The sequence below is a fragment of the Rattus norvegicus genome, chromosome 7 (assembly GCF_036323735.1).
Source record: "Rattus norvegicus strain BN/NHsdMcwi chromosome 7, GRCr8, whole genome shotgun sequence".
Taxonomy (NCBI): domain Eukaryota; kingdom Metazoa; phylum Chordata; class Mammalia; order Rodentia; family Muridae; genus Rattus; species Rattus norvegicus.
Genome location: NC_086025.1, coordinates 59,981,246 through 60,004,971, shown reverse-complemented (window position 1 = coordinate 60,004,971; position 23,726 = coordinate 59,981,246). Strand labels below are relative to the sequence as shown.

The 23,726-nt window shown below is 41.8% G+C and overlaps 1 protein-coding gene across 1 annotated transcript; it reads right to left on the bottom strand.

Annotated features, from left to right (window-relative positions):
- Window positions 1-1,304: 1,304 nt before the first annotated feature.
- Window positions 1,305-5,229, bottom strand: Avpr1a (arginine vasopressin receptor 1A). The gene is given in 2 exon segments (NM_053019.2): window positions 1,305-1,671; window positions 4,001-5,229. Coding segments are annotated over 2 exon segments (1,275 nt in total). The 5' UTR covers window positions 4,989-5,229; the 3' UTR covers window positions 1,305-1,384.
- Between the last annotated feature and the right edge of the window lie 18,497 nt (window positions 5,230-23,726).

Genomic DNA, 23,726 nt, shown 5'->3' with positions numbered 1-23,726 from the left:
CTGATTCATCATCCAGTCATTACTTGATCTTGAAGATCTAACCAGAGAGCAGAGTCTCATTGATAAAAAATGCAAAGCCCACAGCCAAGAGGTGTTGTGATTTATCTTCAATTAGCAAGGAAAGAATGTGATGATCTGCGCTGAAAGTGAGTTCTAGCTATGTGCTGGCAGAGTTCTGTGACATAGGATCAGCCGGCTCAGTAGTGGCTAGCAAGGCTTTACAGTGAATCAGCAGATCTATATTTAAATGCCAGGATTTCATGTCCCAGACATGAAACAACAAATGTTAGTTTATGAAAAATAAACTGAAAGAAAAAAACCTGTATTTCTGAAGATCCCAAGAGAACAGTAAGAAAAACAACTTGCTAGCCCATGGATAGCCCTTACTCTTTTAAAAAAGTCTTCACACATTTAACTTTATTTAATCTTTACAGTAACCCTGTGAGGTGAGTGCTATCAAGCCCGTTGTACAGCCAAGGAACCAAGGCTTCAAATATTTTTGAGTATCTTTCTGAAAGTCATACATTAATGAAGGGACTGGCACAAGGCTCAGACTCCCTCTCTTTCTGTCTGTTCTCCCCATCTCTCCACATCTCTGCACCCTCTGTGTTCTGGACCTGTTGTGTGGATGGGAAGAAATAAATAAACTGTTTTAAATCAAGCATGTTGTGAGTATCTTATGTCCGGAATTATCTAGGAGACTTAGAATCTCTAAGTCTGGATTCAGCAAATAGGTACTAAGTGTTAACATCTGGCGTAGCACAGAATACCGCATGGGCTGGTCAATGGATGTTTAAAATGTCCAGAAGAACAACTGCAGAAGTCTTCCCTCTTCTGCCTCTGTAAAGCGCGGCATTCCCCCATACCTTTGGCCTGTTTGTGAGCCTGTTTTTTCAGAACTAATAGAACATCAGGACTGTGAAGGAAGGACTACCAGGTACCAAGCTACCTCCTTTCCATCCTCCACCCAACCCCCCTATACCTCCTGATGATATTATGTGACAAACGTACAGACGGACAGCAACGCTGGTCTTTAAATCATGAACGAGTTCACTTTGTTTAGAAACAGTGCTTACCACGTCAAAGCCTCACTTATGTGGGACATAAAAATACAATAAAACACACACAAAAAATTCAGCCACAAAATATAAAGTCAGTATGCTTGCGAACCGGGCCTACACATTTCTGGTGTAGCACATTTTCATTAGTATTCTATGTAAAAGGATTCAGGTTTTGGTCACAGCAATGGGAAAAACACAGCTAGAAACAGTGTATACACTGAGTTGATTTATGTCTGCCTATCTCACATAAACACATCTGCTCTTACGATCTCTAGCTGGACACAAAAGTCCCTCCCAAGAGTCGGGCTGCGTGAACGTGGGGCTCAAGTGGAGACAGGAATGAATCTGATGGATTTGGAAGATTTGGGCGAGTCCTTCCACATCCCAGTGCTGTTCGTTGGGCTCCGGTTGTTAGAATAAGAAGTCTGTCTTCGGCTCATGCTATCGGAGTCATCCTTGGCGAATTTCTGCGCCATGCTGTGGCAGCATGGGAAACTTTGGACGCAGTCTTGCAGGAGATGGCCACTGAAAAACATGTATATCCACGGGTTGCAGCAGCTGTTCAAGGAAGCCAGCAACGCCGTGATTGTGATGGAAGGGTTTTCTGAATCTGTGTGGAAAACAAGGAGAGATCATGTCAATGGCCAGAGGGAGACCCTGAACACTGTGCCGGATCCGTCTAATGCCCTACCGAAAGTTGCATGTTAGTGATAAAAATGGATACTTTGTTAAGGAAATGGTGTTTCAGAGGAAATGAGTGCTTTTTGGAGATTGGTTGTAAAAGCAAATATCAAGATTAGTAAATAGTAAATAAAAGAAATCACTAAGATTGGTTTATATAGTTTAAACCATTCACTGTTAGAACACTTCAGTATGATGGTTAGAAGTTCCAGGAAGATGGAGTTACTGAATAATCCATTTTAAAATTGTATGCTATGCAGCGGCCGGAGCCCTTGTGAAGGTATTCACAAAGACATGGCTCTCACAGAATGAAAACCGGAAGTGTTTATAACCACATACACCAAACTGGATTCATCCTAATAACTAGGGCAGACCAGGCCATAGGTGCTGTTTGTCAGACTTCAGTGAAAACCCTATGGGAGAGGGCTTTTAAAGTAGAATCCGAGCTTCCGTTGGATTTTTGTGAATCATTTGTCATTCGGTTTGATTCCAAAGAAACTACCCTTGATTGTAATCCAAACAACTAAATTATAATAAGAAAAACATCTGGATTATGTGTGGCCCTGTTTCAAACAACAAAAACAAAGCAAAAATTAAAGCAGACAAAAACAAAATCCAATGTAGCTGAGCTCGGAGACTCCAACAGGCTTTGAACTATTCTGTGAATCACCCCTAGCGAGCTACATGGGTATCAAAGTTTTCACGGTGAAACTATTGCACTGATATTAAAATATAAGAACCATCAGACATCAAGTATCTTCTGATCAGTATAGGGCTTCTAACACCTCACTTTTGTCATGGCTAAGTAAACTGTAGACCGGTGGTTCTCAACCCGTGGGTCGCCACCAACAGCCTTTACATGGAAGTCGCCTGAGACAGGCTGCACATCAGATATTTATACTACAATTCGAAACAGTAGCAAAATTACAGTTACAAAGTAGCAACAAACACAGTCTTATGATTGGGGGTCACCACAGCATGAGGAACTGTATTGAAGGGTGGCAGAGTTGGGATAGTTGAGAGCCCCTGGTACAAACCATTCATTGATCTGTGACAGATGACCATGAGCCATGCATGGTATTAAAAATAACAGACATCTTTAGCGTGGGTACTGCAGGTGAAAGGTTTACTGATTGTGTCTAAATCTCGATAAGGCAATAAACAGAATTTTAAAATGTGATGGGCATTAACCCAAAGGAATTTGCATTCATTTATCACTAGGGGCAATGTAGCCTATAAAAAGTATTTAAATGAAATCTATGAGCATTTAAAAATAATATATTAAAATGCATCACATTTTATTCCATACTCCAACCTTAAAATCACAGAAAGACTGGCTTCTCCCAGATATTTATGTCCTGACTAGAGTTTCCGTCAGGAACTCTTCTGTGACACACTTGGTTTGGAAAGTTTTTTTTTCTTAATTAAAAGAAGGTAGATTACAAGATGAAAAAATAAATAATAGCCTCGTGGGAAATGAGTTCTTCTGTTTTGTGAACAAACTGAAATGAAACTAGCCAGTTGGGGTGGGGAAGGTTCCCCATAAACTGCAGAGGGATTCGTGTGGCGTGAATAGTTTTGTGGTTAAATTCCCCCTGGAAGTCCAAATGCATTTAGCTGAACAGCACTTCTGTTTTGGATGCCAGGAAAAGAAAGTTATTACGGTTGGAAAAATGAAAACATTATAACGAAGAGCTAAATGCTAACTTGGAATTCCTGACTTCTTAAATCCTTTCTCCGTCTGTTTCAGAACAGTGTGTCCATCTCTACCCTTGATCTTGGAAGAGTCTCATCAGAAGTTTTCTGTTAATTATGACAGTTTCCTTAATCCAACAAAAAGTAGCCAGGACACTAAGAATACTTCCCACAGTCTCCATGGGGTGGAAGGCGAGATATCCAAGAAGCCTAAGTGATTTGGCAAAATGTCACAAGTGTTTTGCAACTAGTGACTCTAGGCACAGCTGGCGGCCTTAGGGGGGTTACATATGCTGCAGATGCTGAGTCCTAGGCCCCAATGTACCTGGGGTGGTGGAGACCCCAGGAATTTGCAATTTTGTTCATTTATTTTCATGATAAGGACATAGGAGACTTCCATTCTTATATAGAACCTTAATTATTAAACAGGTACTATTAAATATCACACATCACACACACACAGACATACAGACACACACACAAAGACACAGACACAGACACACACACACACACACACACACACACACACACACACACGTCTCTTTCATAGTCTCAGTACATACCGGTCCAGATGAAATTCTCATCCCAGACTGACCACATCTGGACAATGAAGAAAGGCGCCCAGCAAAGGATGTAGGCGCTTACAATCACAAAGGTCATCTTCACAGTGCGGATCTTGGCGCGGGAAATGCTCTTCACGCTGCTGACACAAGGTGTAACCAAAAGCCCCTTATGAAAGGGACCCACGGCCTCCCCAGAGCCCTTGTCACCCTTGCTGTGTCGCGAGGACGCTGTCTTTCCGCGGATGTTGCGCCAGATGTGGTAGCAGATGAAGCCATAGCATGTACCCAAGACGACCACAGGTGCCACGAAGACACCGCTGGTCATCCAGGTCACGTAGGCGCGGGTACCCCAGGGCTGGATGAAGGTAGCCCAGCAGTCTTGGGTTTTAGTGCCATTGTTCACCTCGATTTCGATCACAGAGAATATAAAGTACTGTGGCGTGCTTAGTATGAAACTCAGCACCCAAGAGGTGGCGATCATGAGGCGCGAGCGGCGCGCCGGCTGCTGCAGGGTCTTGAGCGGGTGGCACACGGCGATGTAGCGGTCGGCTGTCATCACCACCAGCATATAGGCAGACGCGAACATGGCAAACACCTGCAGGTGCTTCACCACGCGGCACAGCCAGTCCGGCCCGCGGAAGCGGTAGGTGATGTCCCAGCATAGCTGCGGTAATACTTGGAAGAAGGCGACCGCCAGGTCTGCCAGGCTGAGGTGTCGGATAAAGAGGTGCATGCGGGATGTCTTGCGTGGCGTGCGATGCAGCGCCAGCAGCACACTGCTATTGCCCAGCACAGCCACCACAAAAATCACTGCCAGCACAGCGATTTCCAGTTTGGCCAGCTCCTCATTGCGTACGTCCCCCAGCGGGCTGTCACCTTCCCCAAGCCTGGCTGCCTCCTGACTGCCGTTGGAGCCCTCGGTGGTTAGAGGCCACCACGGGCTGGAGTTGCCCACGGACCGATCCTGGGAGCCTCGCGGGAAACTCATGCTGTCCGTACAGAGCCTGGGAGGCCCTGCCCCGTGGGCTGCTTCCTCCTCTCCACCGAGGACCGGAGGATCCGAGTTCTAAGCTCTGCGCTCTGTCCTTCCTTCCCTCCCTCCGTCTCTAGGCTGCGCAATCCGGTGCGTGCAGAGTGGTTTTAAATGGGATATTCAAACATGTCCCTACTTCTGTCTGGTCCTGAGGCAGGGGGGCCCACTCTCTGAGCTCCCAGCGCAGTCTTAGATTGCCTCAGGACGCGCTCCCTCACGTCCTAGTGGCTGGAGACCGTCCCCAACCCCCTACCCCCCACCCCCTCCAAGTCGTTGGTGATTTGTCCCTTTTGCCTCACTGCTGCAGGGGTGGAGCTGAGACTCCTGGATTCCTCTGCAGAGCAGGATGCTTTCCCGAGCTGCCCCAAACTTCTCTGGGCTCTTAGGATTTCTCCAGCCTCCTTTATAAGTGAATGTAAAGCCAGGTAGCGCGTCAACAGGTGTAGTAAAATCGTCTGCTGTCCCTGCGAACTCAGCACCCTTAGACTTTGGACTTGGGGTCTGCCCAGCCCTGAGGTTCCCTGCCCGGTGCGCACGGTTCCTTAGGCTGGTCGCTCGGGCTGATTTTATTCCCCACACGGTTTGCCCCTGCACTTTGGGGATAAAAATCGCGTGACTTCCCTCTCTGGTGACTTCCTCACCCTGCTTTCGTTCGCGGACAGGAAAGGCCCACTCACTTGTACCCTTCAGTCCTCTTGCTGGGTGTGTGTAATCTACCGTGCTGACTCCATACACTGAGTGGGAACCCGAAACGGTGGACATTTCCCTAGGAAGTCCAATTCCCAAAGCTGCAGGGGACAAGAGCTGGGCTGCACTGGTTGGTGGAGACATTTCCAGTTAAATGACTAAATCCTGCTGACATTTCTTGGAGCAGACGGAGAGAGCTGAGGATCAGTGTCTGGTCTGCCTGTCTACCTCCATCTGTCTGTCTGTCTGTCTGTCTGTCTGTCTGTCTGTCTGTCTGTCTGTCTGTCTGCCTGCCTGCCTGCCTGCCACTGCCCCTCCACACCCCCTTTCTGTGTGTCTATGCTGTCTCTCTGTCTCCGTCTCTCCCTCTGTGCATCTTTGTCTCTGTTTCTGTTTCCTCTGTGTGTGTGTCTGTCTTTCTCTGTCTCAGTGTCTGTCTCTGTCTCTCCCTCTCCCTCTCTCTGTACATCTCTGTCGTGTGTGTGTGTGTGTGTGTGTGTGTGTGTGTGTGTGCGCGCGCGCGTGTCTGTCTGTCTGTCTGTGTCTGTCTGTCTGTCTGTGTCTGTCTGTAGTCAGGGAGAGGGAACGAGGCACTTGGAAGGAAGAAAAGAAGACTACTCCCGCCTCCAGTAATTAGTTATTTGCTCGGGCCTTCTGAGTCCAGCTGTGGAGACAAACACCCTAGAGACTCCAGCAGCTGTCCAACTCTGGTGAGAGAATGCTACCAAGGACAGCAGGGGGCGCTGTTTCTGAAGCTGAAACAAACACAAACCCACGGTACAGATGAAGGGACAGGAACTCGAGTTTCTTGGTCAGAGCATTGGTGTGTTGTGTCAATAGTACAAGCCTAATAGCTTCTGGAAAATGTTTTCTTTTGTGAAGTACAATCATAAAAGATTTTCTTCAGTGAGGTTAGTTTTGCTACATAAGTCCATGCATGAGTATAGAAACCCAGGGCCATGACATAAGAGCCAGGGGCTTGGCATATTGAGTCAGTCAAGTTTTATCATGGTTAGATCAGCCTCTGTCTATGCATCTTACAACTGGGAATGAAAGTATGTGGTGCTCTCGTTTATGGAGTTAATGGAGGATCAAGTGATGCCACAGCCCAGTGGAGAGAGAGGTTCTGTGAAAATGGAGCTCAGTGGCGCATTTCTTCAAGATGGTGGGGAAAGTACAAGAAAGGTTTCCAAACCACTTGTCTGAGGAAAAGAAAACAAAAGAAAAAAAATCCCACTTGTCTGAGGAAAAAAAAGAACAAAAACAGTCCACTGGTCCGAGCCAGCAGTTTTATAGCTCTTGGGCTGACACGTTTGGACTTTAGGTTTCCGTCTGAGAGGGAATAGGTAGTCTTACCCCAAAGAGAGGGTAAGTGGCTTCTCAGGAATTCACAAGTGTTAAGCATTTGATACAACAAGCAAATTGTGTTCAAGTGTCCAATTCATAAAAGTAAGTAATTAGGTTGAATCAGTAGATACAATTGGAAGATATTATATTATTCACCAATAACATTACCAGCTACCCATATTCACACATATATACACACATACATGCCTTTGTGTGTGTATGCATATTTGTGCATATGTAGGTATATGGTGTTTGTGTGTGTGTGCGTGCACACACACAAATACATATGCATCTACATGACACTCTTCTGGATGTCATAGGGTCTAGCAATTAGTTTAAAAAGTGTTGCAAATTCCAGAATCAGTTAAAAAAAACTCACATATTTAAAAAAATAATGTCAATTTTTTCTGACTCCACATTCAAAAGAAAATAAAACCATTAAAATACACATAACTTGCTGGAGCCCCACCCCCACCCCACCAACGTTCCCCAAGATGGGTAAAGGAATTGTAGAGTTTGGAGAGAAAAGAACCCAGCAGTCTTTTCTGAGGCATCTTGTGCTTTTTCTTCTAGCCCATTGAATTCGTCATTTCGGTATGAAGAACTTCTCCCTCTTATTCTCCAGGGATTTCAGTTCGCTGGTTTGGGGGAAAGAAATGAGATGATAGGAAAGTGGAGATGAACGCGTACAAGCCTGCATCACCACTGCTTTTCTTCCCCCCTGTTCTTTTTCTACCCAGCAGCTCCAGATGTTTAATTAATGGAAGCAAAGGTGTTCTTCCCTTACCCACTGGGACTTGATTTTAATCTTTGAGTTTCAAAAGCTCCAATTTCTAAAATATTGGTAAAAAATTCATATATTTTCCTTGATGATGATATAGGTGATTGTCCAAGTTTTGGCAATTTCATGGGCATTCAAAATATTTGTCTTCTTTTTCAAATATGCAACCCTCACCAAATATGTTACCCGAAATCTCCTCATTGAACCTTTTCTTCCAAATTAAAGAGTGGACCTCCAGGGGCTGGGGATTTAGCTCAGTGGTAGAGCGCTTACCTAGGAAGCGCAAGGCCCTGGGTTCGGTCCCCAGCTCTGAAAAAAAGAACCAAAAAAAAAAAAAAAGAGTGGACCTCTAAATTATTTTATTCAAGGTGTTTTCAGTGATTAGACTGTAATGGTCAAATGTGTGGAAAAGGGATGGGTATGCATCCCATTCCTCCCCAGAAGCCTACTTTTCTTCGTTACTTTTCTATTGCTATAAGACACCATGACCAAGGCAACTTACAAAAGAAAATGTTTAATTGGCTTACAGTTTCAGAGGGTTGGAGTTCGTGATGGAAGGGAAAAGGCATGGTGTTAGGAACAGCTGGAGGAGCAGCTGGAGGAGTGCCCTTCCTGATCCGCAAGTAGGAGGCATTCAAGAGGAGCCCTGGAAATCTAATAAGTCTTGAGCCCTCAAAGTCTATTCTACCCAGTGACATACCTCCTCAGACAAGGCCACACCTCTTAATCCTCCCCAAACAGTTCTGCCAAGTGGAGAGACCAAGTATTCAGATATATGAGCCTAGGTGGAGGCCAGTCTCATTCAAACTACCACATCGCTCCTAGAAAGGATTTGAAACTCTCCAACTTCATCTGTCAATGCTTTCTAAAGTTACTTATTTATAGATTCCCCACCCAACACCCCCTGCTTGTCCACAGTCCCTTCACTTTATTCATTATGAGTATTATGAACATGACACAGGACCATAGGCATGGATTAAATAGGGCAGAGTGAAAGAACTTGATGTCTAGAATGTCCAAGGACCAATGATGATCTTAACTAAGTCAGTAAATTAGAAGTTGGAGATAAGTTTAACCTACTCTCCTACAGAAGGGAAAGCCCATGTAAGTAAGCTACATTGACTTTGTCATAGTAGATCAAGTACTCTCCATAGATAATTTCAATATATCCCACTCCATCTCTCTAACCTGTCAGATTCCTTTCCCTCATGACTAAGAAAATGGAGAACATTGGGTGTTCTGTATTATCCTAATATCTATTTTACATCAGCAGTGCACAGTGAGTTTTTGCTCCTTCAATTTTAAATTAACTGTGGTGTGAGCCAGCAGTCTACTATTCAGATCATTGCCCCTAGCAAATCCGTAGAGGTTTATTGAATGTTCTTATATTCATACCTTACAATAATATCTTAGTGATATTTATTTCTAGGTATTAGTAATTTATGTTTGGAAAGGATGGGTTGGTTCTAGTCATACCACCTTGAGAATTCTGGACTGGTTATTATATATTTTTTTAAAACTTATTATCTCTATGGAGTCGGAACTGGTTATCTTCTATAAGTAGGCAAGGCTTCTAGTGCAGGTATTGGAACACAGACCCAGCCGTAAAACCTCTGACCTAAGATTTGTCCTGCCAGCTGGAGTAATGGTGTCTCAGAACTTGTGGGAATGGCCAATCATTGTTTGGGCTGATTGAGAGGTTGTGCTTAGTCTTACTGCAATGTGATATGGCATGTTTGATATTCCTGGTAGGCGAGAAATGGAGGAGCAAATCTGGGGAAGTGGATATTTCTTTACATCTCCCCCTGACGGTCCCCCCTCTCAGAGTTCTTTACCCCATACCCCCTCCCCTTCGCAAACTTTTTCCCCTCCTCCTCCTTTTCCTCCTCCTCCTCTATTATATTTATTAAGTATAGTGTTCTGCCTGTATATAGATCTGCAGGCCAGAAGAGGGTGCCAGAGGACATTACAGATGGTTGTGAGCCACCATGTGGTTGCTGGGAATTGAACTCAGGACCTCCAGAAAAGCAGCCCCGAGAGAAAAATAATATTTTAAAAAAGTTATCATGTGTGTCTGTGTGTGTATGAAATATATATATGTAATCATAGCTTTCACTTTAGCATTTTTTACAAGACTCCTGAATGTGTGAATGAGTGGGTCTCAGATTCTTGTGACTTCTCTTGGTTCTCTTTTCCTTCTAATGGCTTACTTGTCCAACTGCGATGTGAGATGATTTTTGTTTTATCTTTTATCTCACTTTGTTATTTTTGGTTGTTATATCTTAGACACCTGATCTTTTCTAATGAGAGACAGAGAAGAGATGGATCCAGATGGGAGGTGGGGAGAAAGTGGGAGGAGTCTAGGGAAGGGAAATTGTAACCAGAATATATGTATATATGTATTTTCTTTTATTTATATAAACTTGTAACAGACCTGCACACACCGGATTATAAAGCAGGATTCAGGACTTACTATTATTATGAAACACTTATTTATTTTCTTCTGTGATAAAAGGGCTTGTGGGTACAAGTGTAGAGCCATGACACAAAAGCAAAGCTACTATGCTCAGTAAATTACTAAGCACTCTAAAACTTAGTGAGAAAAATGGAACTTCACTGCTTATACAATAATTGTCACCATCCCCAGTCCCGCCGTTAGAGAATTAGGAAATGTACTGGAAGAAAAACTCTCCAATCAGTATTTTATAAAAATGACATTTTATTAATTGAGAGTTTCATACAATGTGTTTTGATTGTATTCACGCACTCCCCCAACCCCCTACACATTCCTCCCTGATCCGCCCCCTCCCCCCCCCACATAGCTTCTGTTATTTTCTGTCACCCATCATCCCATGGTTGTGGTCCATGCAGTAGAGGTCAGGTTTAGAAAGATCAGTGTGCATTTAACATCTCTTCGTGATTTAGAGCTTTTTGTGAATAAGAAACCACGAAAACGGTTGTGCTTAAGTCTTTGGCTCTTAGCTGCTGACCCTCACTTTGGTTGTTACAAACTAGCACAGCTTCTTTGATACTCTGTCTAGAACTGGATAATCTCCAAGACTGAGCTTTAAGAGTCTGGGCCAGTCCGAGTTTACCCGTCTTTGGCCCCTTTATGAGAAGAGGTGTGTGAGCCAGCATAAGGAACTGTGATATGACCCAGGACTGTTTTTATGGTTTGAATATATTACGTGAAATGAATGAACATTTTTCATTATGTTTTTACTTCTCACTTTCTTCTTTCTATAGGTCGGATGAAGGCTATTTTACAAGAAATATATTGTATTTTCGTTCGTGTCCCACTCTTCCTTTTTGTCTGACACCCCACACCCTTGACAGATACTTCCAAATTTCCTGAAGCCTCTTCTTTGTACAAGGGGTGTGGAATATCATGCATTTCATTTTCTGTTAGGACTCTTACAGCAACAATTGTATACTTACGAGCAATTTACCCCTGAACAAGGTAGATATGTTGCTTGAGAGGAGGTCAAATCTACTTACATGGTGGCTTCACTATGTACAATCTCCAATATTTAATTACTTGAATATTTAAGATACGGGTGTAAAGTGCAACATGCTTAAAATGTTTGGAGTTACACCTTGATGTTGCCAATTACACTTAATCTGACTTTTACAAAAGATTGTACAGTAAATCACCAGGTGGAAATGACAGGAACGGTGCCGCCCTAAAATTGGGAGGGTTGGGGTTCATTCCTGCGCTGGCTGTACTATTAACAAGAGGAAGAAGTGGCTTGTAACTAAAGCTTGAAAAGGCTTTTATATCACCCAGGAAATATACCTGACCTTGCACTACTCAGCCAGTCCATCTTCCCTTTGACCCCCCATATAAAGGCCCCGCCTGGAGAGCAGCATCTTGCTTTTGGTTTTGCAAACCCTGAGCAGAAGTTATTTCTGAATTAGGAATGTACAGCACCTCGCCTGCGGTGTATTACATAGCTGTGCAGAGTTTGTCATATGAAAAGTTTCATAATTAATTAATTTAGTTATTAAAATTGAAAAACAAAAAGAATTTACAACTTCCAATTAGCAAGAAGCCAAAAGGGGAAGAAGTGAACCAACAACCATCGGACAAGGAGGCAAAAAATAGAAAAACCACAGAGGACTGCACCGAGACATGAAAACACCCCAGGGGTAAGAGAATATAAATGCTCCTACTTTATGACAGATTAAGTATATAAAAATTAAATCAGGATATCAATTATAATGAATAAGTTTACTAAGCTATAACTAACTAATATACTACATCCAACCTATAAATGCAGAAAATATACCTTCTTTCCACATAATCATAAACAAAGATAAAACATAGTATGTAAGACACTGCCATTAGCATAACTTTCATGGAGTTAAGTCGTAATTAACTGGAATTAAAATAAAACTGAGCAAGTCATTTTCTTTCTACTTGCCAAATTTAAAAATTTTTGAGAATTTCAAAAAATAAAGTACAATGAAGTTTAATAATATCTGTTCCACTTCCCTCTTTCAACTCCTCCTGTGTCCCCTGCATGGCCCCCTCTCAAATTCAGGTTACATTCTCTAGCTTCTCAACTCGGAGTGGGGCCTTGTGAGCCCTTCCCCAAACATCCGGGAATGTTGGCCGGTGTGTCCTTGTGCAGCCACAGATGCTGAGAGTTTTGACCACAACATCCCTATCATGTGCAGAAGACAGTATTTCAAGGAGGGAGAGAAAGGGGTTCTAGAGATGGGGAGAGGGTAACACAGGTGCTGTGAAGGGGAGATGGGGAAAAAGAAGAGAGAGATAAAAGGAAGGAGAGAGGAGTGGGGAGGGGTAAGTAACACTAAGGATGTTTAAACATTCAAGAGGGAAGCCTACTCTTTATGATTTCTATACTTACACTTTTTATAGCATGCATAGATAATGATAGTTTAATTGGAATTATCCCACAGAAGGGCGATATGTCCCACCAGAAAACATAGATGATCAACTGAAAATCCCAGTACCCCCCAGAAAACACAGAGTATCAACCGAAAATCCCAGTTCTAAGGGTGGGATAACTCCATTCAAATTGTTGGCCAAAGGGGTCTAAGAAATAGTGCCATTGCTCTTGGTTGCCTGCCAGACCTGAGGGTAAGACCAAAACATCCAACACTGACTGACCTGGAAGCCTACTCTGGGATAGCCAGCTTTCAGTGTCAGGGTATGGGGGGAGCTATCAGTGGTTCTAGACAGCTATGAACCCTGTAGTCTACAGTAACAGCTGGTCTAGCAAGATAGGCCCGCTGGTGCAATCTATTGGCACTAATATGTTGCAGGGATGGGGTGCAGAGGCGGTAACCAAAGGCTGTCTGGACTGAAGCCCGTGGAGTTGGCTATAATATAGACTCGGAACTGGAGAGATCACAAAGCACAGAGGGGAGCCTCATATTTCCATCTTACTAAGCCAATATAAGTGTCCTGCTGCTTTCTAGACGCTTCTCCTTATATCCATAGATTAGAGCAGTTCTCACCCCGCATTAGAGACGCTTCCTTCTGCAGCAGATGGAAGTTAACAACAACTTGTCAGCATGTACAGAATGAGCAACCGTGCAGTGCTCATCCCCAAGGGTGGCATCTACAACACAACTTCAGGGGACAGGGTGGGAGAGGGAACACAAAGATGACAGAGATCGGAAGGTTTTAAAACCTTTTCCCAGTCAGCTGGGTCATATGGAAGTCAACATGTAAGATAAATTATTCAAAATGGGGTAACATTTAAAATGTAAATAAAAACACAACTAATAAAAAGGATAAATTATTCAGATTATTTTTACATTCATCAAATAAAAGATCAAGCCAAACATTTTCTGTTCAGAAGCTTCTCTGACTCCCAACCCAAGCTATTTTCTCACACTAACGAATCACAGTTCCAGAAGCATATTTTTTCCACCTGCATAACAAAGCCATTTGTTTTGGCTACTTTGTGGGTTCTTTTTTCTACCACCCATATCCACCCCTATCCCACCCTTCCAATCCCCCAACACTAGGGAGGAGAGAGAGAGAGAAGGCTAGAGGGGCAAGAGCGGTCAATATCAGTAGACTACTTTCTACTGATTAGAGTTCCTTAGGGCAACTTTGATCTTTGCAGCCAGGATATCCAATTTCTTCTTCTCTTAGTTGCATGACCCCTTGATAAACCACAACAAATCTCCTGGCAACAAGCAATCACCAGCAGGATCCACAAAGCGGGGAACAGCTACAGAACAGCCACAGGAGGAGGAACAGCCACAGGGGGAGCAGCAGCTGCACCCACACTGGAGCTCTGGCACTTATGTACCCTCTCAGGAGTTTCCTCAGGAGACTGCCAAACATCTCCCACTGTCTGCAACTGGCAAACCCACACACCCCTCCCCATGCGTGGTAGAGCATGAGGCAAATCATAATCACCTGCTGTGGACAATCTAAAGCAGCTCCATATCTCACATCTGGGATTAAAACAAAACCATATTCCCACAACATTTTTGTGTTTTTAAACAAAACCAAAATTCTCACTATACCTTATTGTGTTGATTTTTATAACAAGACTTTTAAGCACCATAATATGTAAATGTGTACATTCATATATATATATATATATATATATATATATATATATATATATATATATGATACATTGTAGCTCTTTTTTTTTCTTTTCTATTTTTCGGAGCTGGGGACCGAACCCAGGGCCTTGTGCTTGCTAGGCAAGCGCTCTACCACTGAGCTAAATCCCCAACCGATACATTGTAGTTCTTAATGTTTTATTGTTTCTAATATTTACAACTATGTGGCTATTGCTTTAATATGAACCATGTAAATATAAATATCAGGAAAAAAAACCTTTGGTTTTGTTTGAGATCCACTTTTAATCAGAGGCATCCATGTGAACACTGGATTAGAACTACCAGCTGGAGCCCTAACTGGCCTGTTCATTTTGTTGTGTACATGAAAAAATGCGTAGGTTGAGCCTGAAAAGGGAATGAAAGAGCAGCCTGAATCCAGCACGACATCACAGTGACTAAAGACACTTTCTATCAAGACCTGAGTTTGACCTCTAGATCACGTGGTGGATAAGATTGAACAATACTTGTAAATTATCCTCTGACCTCCACATGCAAGCCATGGCATGTGCTCCCTCACCCCCCAATGAATAAACAAATACTAATGTCTGACCTGGTGTGAGAGTGTACTGTACACAATTCTGAGAATATGGCTTATTCTGAACCGGGCAATGTTGTAAATGCGAGTTGTAAATGCATGCAATCTCAGCTCCAGGAGGGCTGAGGCAATAGGATATCATGTTTGAAGTCTGCCTGGGATGTATAACTAGATACTCTCAAAACAAAGCAATCCTGGATATTTCAAAGGATAAATACCACAAGAAGAGTAAGGGAAATTAGGTTGTAAATTCCCTTTATATTTAGTGCCAAGCAGATCACTAGTGATGAGTGTGAAAACCAGTTTGTTGGAACAATGAAGGGAGAGTCCAGAATGAGTTCTGCCAGAGAGTAGAGGCAAGGAAATATTGACAGATAGTACACAGTGTTTCTCTTTGAATTCAAATGTCTTGTTCAAAAAGGGGCCTGGAAGAATTGCTAGGACATTGCGGGTTCTTGATAAATGGCTGTTGATACTACTTTATCCACCACTATCATTTCATTCACCAGCCTCCAGCAATTAGATTGGAACCAGCTGGAGTAAAATCCAGCATTGAAAAGTTAAGAGTAAACAATAATAGTAACGATATATATCTAATTTGTATCAATCAGGCAGTCTTCAGATTGTGGTATAACTCTTAAGTGCCACAAAACCATGGGAAACAAGAAATATTAATAGTCTCTTGTATAGATGAGTGTTGCACAGATGAGCTCAGAGAACACAGACCTAGCCTAAAGCTGGGCATATGCTATGTTTAGTATTTACCTGGATTAGAGCACAGTAGAAACGTGACTTTGGGCAAATATTTAATATTTTAGTATATCTACTTGTACCTGTGTTTGTGATCAAGCAAGTGAAGTTCATGCAGCCTTTTCTTGAGTCCTTAAAGATTACTTTATAAGCTTCTCAGACACATGTGAATCTATAGAGTTGCATTTTCTAAATGTGCATGTAAAGCACAGGAGAAACAGTCTTATTGCACAAGAAACATCGGTAATAGATATGGTGACATTCTCAAAGTTTCTCAGGAGTCACAGACTCAAGCACTTCAGTGACACCTACTAAGGTAAGATACCTAAATAGAAAGATTTTTGGATTTCTCCTTGGTTTAGAAGACTGCTGTTGTGAAGATATACCCTGACCAAGGCAACTCTTACAAAGGAAAACATTTAACTGGGACTGGCTTACAGTTTCAGCATTTAGTCCATCATTGTAATGGCCGGAAACATGGCAGCAAACAGGCAGACATGATACTGGAGAAGGAGTTGAGTGTTCTACATCTTTTTTTATTGGTTATTTTTTTATTTACATTTCAAATGTTATTCCCTTTCCAGGTTTGCCTACATAAGCCCCCTATTCCATCCCTCTCCCCTTCTTTATACGGGTATTCCCCTCCCCAAACACCCCCTTCTCACCCTGACATTCCCCCACACGGGGGGATCCAGCCATGGCAGGACCAAGGACTTCTCCCATTGGTGCCCAACAACAACATCCTCTGCTACATATGCAGCTGGAGCCATGGGTCTGTCCATGTGTACTCTTTAGATGGTGGTTTAGTCCCTGGGAGCTCTGGTTGGTTGGAATTGTTGTTCTTATGGGGTTGCAAGCCCCTTCAGCTTCTTCAATCCTTTCCCTAATTCCTCCAATGGGGACCCTGTTCTCAGTTCAAAAGTTTGCTGCTAGCATTCGCCTCTGTATTTGTCAGGCTCTGGCTGAGCCTCTCAGGAGACAGCTATATCAGGTTATAATCAGCATTAATTTCTTGGCTTCATCAATCTTACCTAATTTTGGTGGCTGTGTATATATGGACTGGATGCCCAGGAGGGGCAGGCTCTAAATGGCCATTCCTTCAGTCTCTGCTCCAAACTTTGTCTCCATATCCCCTCCTATGAATGTTTTTATACCCTCTTTTAAGAAGGATTGAAGCATCTGCATTTTGGTTGTCCTTCCTTTTGAGCTTCATGTGGTCTGTGGATTGTATCTTGGATAATTAGAGCTTGGGGGGGGGGTAATTTCCACTTATCAGTGAGTGCATAAAATGTGTGTTTTTCTGTGATTGGGTTACCTCACTCAGGATGTTATTTTCTAATTCATTCCATTTGCCTATGAATTTCATGAAGTCACTGTTTTTGATAGCTGAGTAGTACTCCATTGTGTAAATGTACCACGTTCTCTGTATCCATTCCTCTGTTGAAGGGCATCTGGGTTCTTTCCAGCTTCTGGCTATTATAAATAAGGCTGCTATGAACATAGTGGAGCATGTGTCTTTGTTGTATGTTGGAGCATCTTTTGGGTATATGCCCAGGAGAGGTATAGCTTGGTCCTCAGGTAGTGCAATGTCCAATTTTCTGAGAAACCTCCAGACTGATTTCCAAAGTGGTTGTACCAGTTTGTAATCCCACCAACAATGGAGGAGTGTTCCTCTTTTTCCACATCCTCACCAGCATCTGCTGTCATGTGAGTTTTTAATCTTAGCCATTCTGACAGGTGTGAAGTAAAATCTCAGGGTTGTTTTGATTTGCATTTCCCTTATGACTAAGGATGTTGAGCATTTCTGTAGGTGCTTCTCAGTTATTTGATACTCCTCAGCTGATAATGTTTTGTTTAGCTCCATACCCCAATTTTAATAGGGTTATTTGACTCTCTAGAGTCTAACTTCTTGAGTTCTTTGTATATATTGTACATTAGCCCTCTATCGGATGAAGGATTGGTAAAGATCTTTTCCCAACCTATGGATTGCCTTTTTGTCCTAAGGACAGTATCCTTTGCCTTGCAGAAGCTTTGTAGTTTTGTGAGATCTCATTTGTTGATCCTTGATCATAGAGCATAAGCCATTGGTGTTTTGTTTAGGAAATTTTCTACAGTGCCCATATGATTGAGACTCTTCCCCACTTTTTCTTCTATTAGTCTGAGTGTATCTGGTTTGATGTGGAGGTCTTTGATCCACTTGGACTTAAGCTTTGTACAGGGTGATAAGAATTGATCGATCTGCTTTCTTCTACATGCTGACCTCCAGCTGAACCAGCACCATTTCTTGAAAATGCTATCTTTTTTCCATTGGATGGTTTCAGCTCCTTTGTCAAAGATCAAGTGACCATAGGTGTGTGGGTTCATTTCTGGGTCTTCAATTCTACTCCACTAATCTACTAGCCTGTCTCTATACCAGTACCATACAGTTTTTTTAATCACTATTGCTCTGTAATACTGCTTGAGATCAGGAATCTGTTAAATATAGGCTTTTATAGTAGGATCTGATGATTTTTTAACTTTCTCCAGATTCTGTTGTAATGTCTCCCTTTTCATTTCTGATTTTGTTACTTTGGATACTGTCTCTGTGCCTTCTGGTTATTCTGGTTAAGGGTTTATCTATCTTGTTGATTTTCTCAAAGAACCAGCTCCTGGTTTTGTTGATTCTTTCTATAGTCCTTTTGTTTCTACTTGATTGATTTCAGTCCTGAGTTTGATTATTTCCTGCCTTCTACACCTTTTGAGTGTATTTACTCCTTTTTGTTCTAGAGCTTTTAGGTGTGCTCTTAAGCTGCTAATGGATGCTCTCTCCAGTTTCTTTTGGGAGGCACTCAGAGCTATGATTTTTTTCTTCTTAGCACTGCTTTCATTGTGTTCCATAAGTTTGGATATGTTGTACCTTCATTTTCATTAAATTCTAAAAGATCTTTAATTTCTTTCTTTATTTCTTCCTTGACCAAGTTATCATTGAGTAGAGCATTGTTCAACTTCCATGTATATGTGGCCTTTCTGTCATTTTTGTTGTTATTGAAGACCAGACTTAATTATGTGATTACTTAAATCTTCTTGTATCCATTGAGGTCTATTTTGTGATCAGTTATATGGTCAATTTTGCAGAAGGTACTGTGAGGTGCTGAGAAGAAGGTATATTCTTTTGTTTTGGGATGAAATGTTCTATATATACCTGTTAAGTCCATTTGGTTCATAAGTTCTGTTAGTTTCTCCGTGTCTCTGTTTAATTTCTGTTTCCATGATCTGTCCATTGATGAAATTGGGCTATTGAAATTTCCTACTATTATTGTGTGAGGTGCAATGTGTGCTTTGAGCTTTAGTAAGTTTTCTTTTATGAATGTAGGTGCCCTTGTATTTGGAGCATAGATATTTAGGATTGAGAGTTCATCTTAGTGGATTTTTCCTTTGATGAATATGAAGTGTCCTTCCTTATCTTTTTTGATAACTTTTATTTGAAAGTCTATTTTATTCTATATTAGAATGGCTACTCCAGCTTGTTTCTTCAGACCATTTGCTTGGAAATTTATTTTCCAGCCTTTTACTCTTAGATAGTGTCTGTCTTTGTCTCTGAGGTGTGTTTCCTGTATGCAGCAAAATGCTGGGTCCTCTTTACATATTCAGCCTGTTAGTCTATGTCTTTTTATTGGGGAATTGAATCCATTGATGTTAAGAGATATTAAGGAATAGTGATTGTTGCTTCCTGTTATTTTTGTTTTTAGAGTTGGAGTTCTGTTTGTGTGTCTCTCTTCTTTTGGTGTTGTTGCAAACAGATTACTTTCTTGCTTTTTCTAGGGTATAGTTTCCCTCCTTGTGTTGGAGTTTTCCATCTATTATCCTTTGTAGGGCTGGATTTATAGAAAGATATTGTGAAATTTGGTTTTGTCATGGAATATCTTGGTTTCTCTATCTATGCTAATTGAGAGTTTTGCTGGATATAGTAGCCTGGGCTGGCATTTGTGTTCTCTTAGGGTCTGTATGACATCTGCCAAGGATTTTCTGGCTTTCATAGTCTCTGGTGAGAATTCTGGTGTAATTCTGATAGGTCTGCCTTTATATGTTACTTGACTTTTTCCCTTACTGCTTTTAAAATTCTTTCTTTGTTTTATGCATTTGGTGTTTTGACTGTTATGTGATGGGAGGAATTTCTTTTCTGGTCCAATCTATTTGGAGTTCTGTGGATTTCTTATATGTCTACGGGCATTTCTTTCTTTAGGTTAGGGAAGTTTTCTTTTTATATTTTGTTGAAGATATTTACTGGTCCTTTAAGTTGGGAGTCCTTACTCTCTTCTATACCTATTATCCTTAGGTTTGATCTTCTCATTTTGTCCTGGATTTCCTGGATGTTTTGTGCCAGGAGATTTTTCCATTTTACATTATCTTTGATTGTTGTGTCAATGTTTTCTATGGTATCTTCTACCCCTAATCTCTGCCCCTTCTATCTCTTGTATTCTGTTGGTGATTCTTGCATCTATGACTCCTGATCTCTTCCCTAAGTTTTCTATCTCCAGGGTTTTCTTCCTTTGTGTTTTCTTTATTGATTCTATTTCCATTTTTATGTCCTGGATGTTTTGGTCCATTTCCTTCACCTGTTTGGTTGTATTTTCCTGTAATTCTTTAAGGGATTCTTTAAGGGATTTTTGTGTTTCTTCTTTAAAGGCTTCTATTTGTTTACTTGTGTTGTCCTGTATTTCTTTAAGGGAGTTATTTATGCTCTTCTTAAAGTCCTCCATCATCATCATAAAACATGATTTTGCACCTAAATCTTGCTTTTCTGGTGTTTGGATCTCCAGTATTTGCTTTGGTGAGAGAACAGGACTCTGATGATGCCAAGTAGTCCTGGTTTCTGTTGCTTAGGTTCCTGTGATTGCCTCTAGCCATCAGATTGTCTCTGGTGTTGGCTTGTCTTGCTGACTCTGAAAGTGTCTTGGTCCTCCTATAGGCCTGTGTGTCAGCACTCCTGTAGACCTGTTTTCTTTCAGCTGGATCTGGGAACAGACAGCTCTGCTCTCAGGTGTGTAGGTGCTCCTGGTGACAGGCTTTCAGCTCTTGGTTCATGCAGAAACCAGGAGAGTCCTGCCCCTGACTACTCCTAGGTCTCTGTGCCCAGGGGGCACAGATGGCACTGGGCAACATCCTCTTGGGTCAGAAATGAGGGCAGAAAGTATTTGTTTCCTCTGGATCTCAGTAGTGTCTGTACTTCTGAGGGTCCAGCTCTCCCCACCACGGGATTTAGGTACAGGGACCTGTGGTACTGGTTTAGTTCATTTCTGTGTGCAGCCAGAAACCAGCCAGGTCCTGCCGCTGACTGCTCCTATATTTGTGAATCCAGAAGCACTATGCAGTTTCCTCTTGGGCTGGAAATGTGGAAAGAAGTGGGCAGAAGTGGTAGTCTGTCCTGAGGTCTCAGAATTATCCACACTTCTGGGAGTTCAGCTCTCTCCCCCATGGGATTTGGGTACAGGGAGCTGTGGGATCAGTTTAGTTCCAGAGTTCTACATCTTGATGCAGAGGCAGCAAAGGAGACTGCATGCCACTCTGGGTGTTGCTTAAGTATAGGAGACCTCAAAGTCCATTTCCATAGAGACACATACTTCTTCCAACAAGGCTACATCTACTCCAGCAAGGACACATGTCCAAATAGTGCCAGTCCCTATGGGCCAAGCATTCAAACACATGAGTCTGTAGGGGCTATATCTGTTGAAACAACCATACCCCTCAAATCAGTGGGAATACAAGTGCCTGCATGTGTGCATGTGTGTGTGTGTGTGTGTGTGTGTGTGTGTGTGTTTTCCTACTAATCAAGAGGGCTTCAGATTGTTGTATAACTCTTTTAAGTGCCACAAAACCATGAGATATAAGAAGTATTAATATTTCATTTTATAGATGAGTGTTACACAGATGAGCTCAGACAACACAGACTATATCTACATATCTATACATCTACATCATATACACATATATATACACACACGCACGCACACACACACACACACACACACACACACACACAGAGAGAGAGAGAGAGAGAGAGAGAGAGAGAGAGAGAGAGAGAGAGAGAGAGATTGAGGTTGATTTAATATTGGACTTTAGAAACATGCTCATGAGATAATTCCCTACCCCAGCTGTGAAAGGAAGTAGACCACAGTTTATATACAACATAAATATGCATAATAAAGAAAAGTTAGCCAAAATGATGCTCATTGTTTCTCCTTATGCTATCCTATAAGAGACTTTAGCCTCTTATGTCATTGAAGTATGTATGTTTAAAATTTATTTCTAATTATGTGTATATCTGTGTAGAAGTGTGTGCATGTGAGTGTAGTTCCTCTGGAGGCCAGAAAGGGGATCACCTGGACTGACTTACAGAGTGTTTTGAGTGGCCAGACACTGGTATGTGACCTCTGTGAGCACATTACTCATCTTAACTCCTGACCCACCTTTACAGCCCACTTAGCAATAGCTTGAATATTACCTTCTTATACTAGCTCTCTATTTTGTCCTGAGAACTCCCAAATTCAAGAGACTTGAAAATATTATCTGTTCTGCCCTTACTATACATCTCCCTTCCTCCTGTACCTAGTACCGGGCTGGTGGTAGCACCAAGTATTTCACTACTCTTTGGCTCTTCTCAATCCGTTCTCTCTGAAAATATACCACCAAGACAGTGTCAACTCTGAATCTTTCTTCTTCCTTCCAGAGTACATATTGTATACTTTCACCTTAACCAGCAGTAAAACATTTAACAATCTCATCTCTAACCCTAAGTACCAGCCTACCTTCCCTCCATCCATGTTTAAAACAGTGTATGGGTGGTTAACCTTTCATGAACTGTGACTTCCAACTAATCTAAGCTATGAAACATTCTGGAGGGCATTAGCATACACAAGATTGGAATGAAAGGATGGTGTGCAGTGGAGGGGTCTCTTTCTTGGTCTTGACCAGCAGTTCTCAACTTTCCTAATACTGTCCCTTTAATACAGGTCCTCATGTTGATAGCCTCTGATTATAAAATTGTTTACATTGTTACTTCATAACTGCAATTTTACTGCTCTTATGGATGGTAATGTTATCTGATAGGGGGAATATCTAAAATGTGAACCCCTGAAAAAGGGTCCTTTGATGGCTAAAAGGGTTGAGATGTTGCTCTTGAGTTATAAGATGATCAAGAAGGAAACATTGTTTATCTCCTGTAGTAGGCTGTTTTAAAGTAAGAAGCTCTCAGAATCTTTGGAAGGCTCAGAAAGCAAATTTGAAATGCAAAAACAGTTGACAGAAATCTACATTCTTTCCCAAATCTGAGTCTTAGTTGCAGCAACATTTTTGACCTGATTATAGCACTCCTGGCTTGATACCAGTCTTAGAAATAAACTCCTCAGCATAAGTCAACCTGACAACTGACTTTCAGAGTAGGACTCCTTGCTCACTGGTAGGAATTTAGAGATGTGTTCAGTGGCATGAGTTGTCACAGGTTAAAAACCGATCCCAACTACAGTTACTTCCCTAGCCATAGACATCATTGGTTGGTTATAAAAAAATATAATAATTGCTTCTCTGGTTATTGACGACTGTGGACACTGATTGATGGTTTTATTTATTTCTAGAAACACTGGGACTTTCAAATTCTTACTTATCAAAGCATTTCTCTACATTTAGTTATTTTTCTTTTCCACCACTGTGTGAATCCTGAGTTCAATGGGTTTTTCTCTCTTTAGTTTATCTAAACAAAAATACCTGGCATCTGATAGCTGATCCACAAATATTTGTTGAATGAATAAGTGAAAATGGTCTAAATTGGGTTTCCTTGAACATAGCACTATTGAATGGGGGCAAAATATTTCTGTTTTGTAGCAAAGGATGATCAGCAATGTGCCTGTCCCTCAAACAATAGATATCAAACACTTTCTCTTTTTTGTCTTTGTTTGTTTGTTTGTTTGTTTAGGTTAGGTTGGGTTGGTTGGTTTGGTTT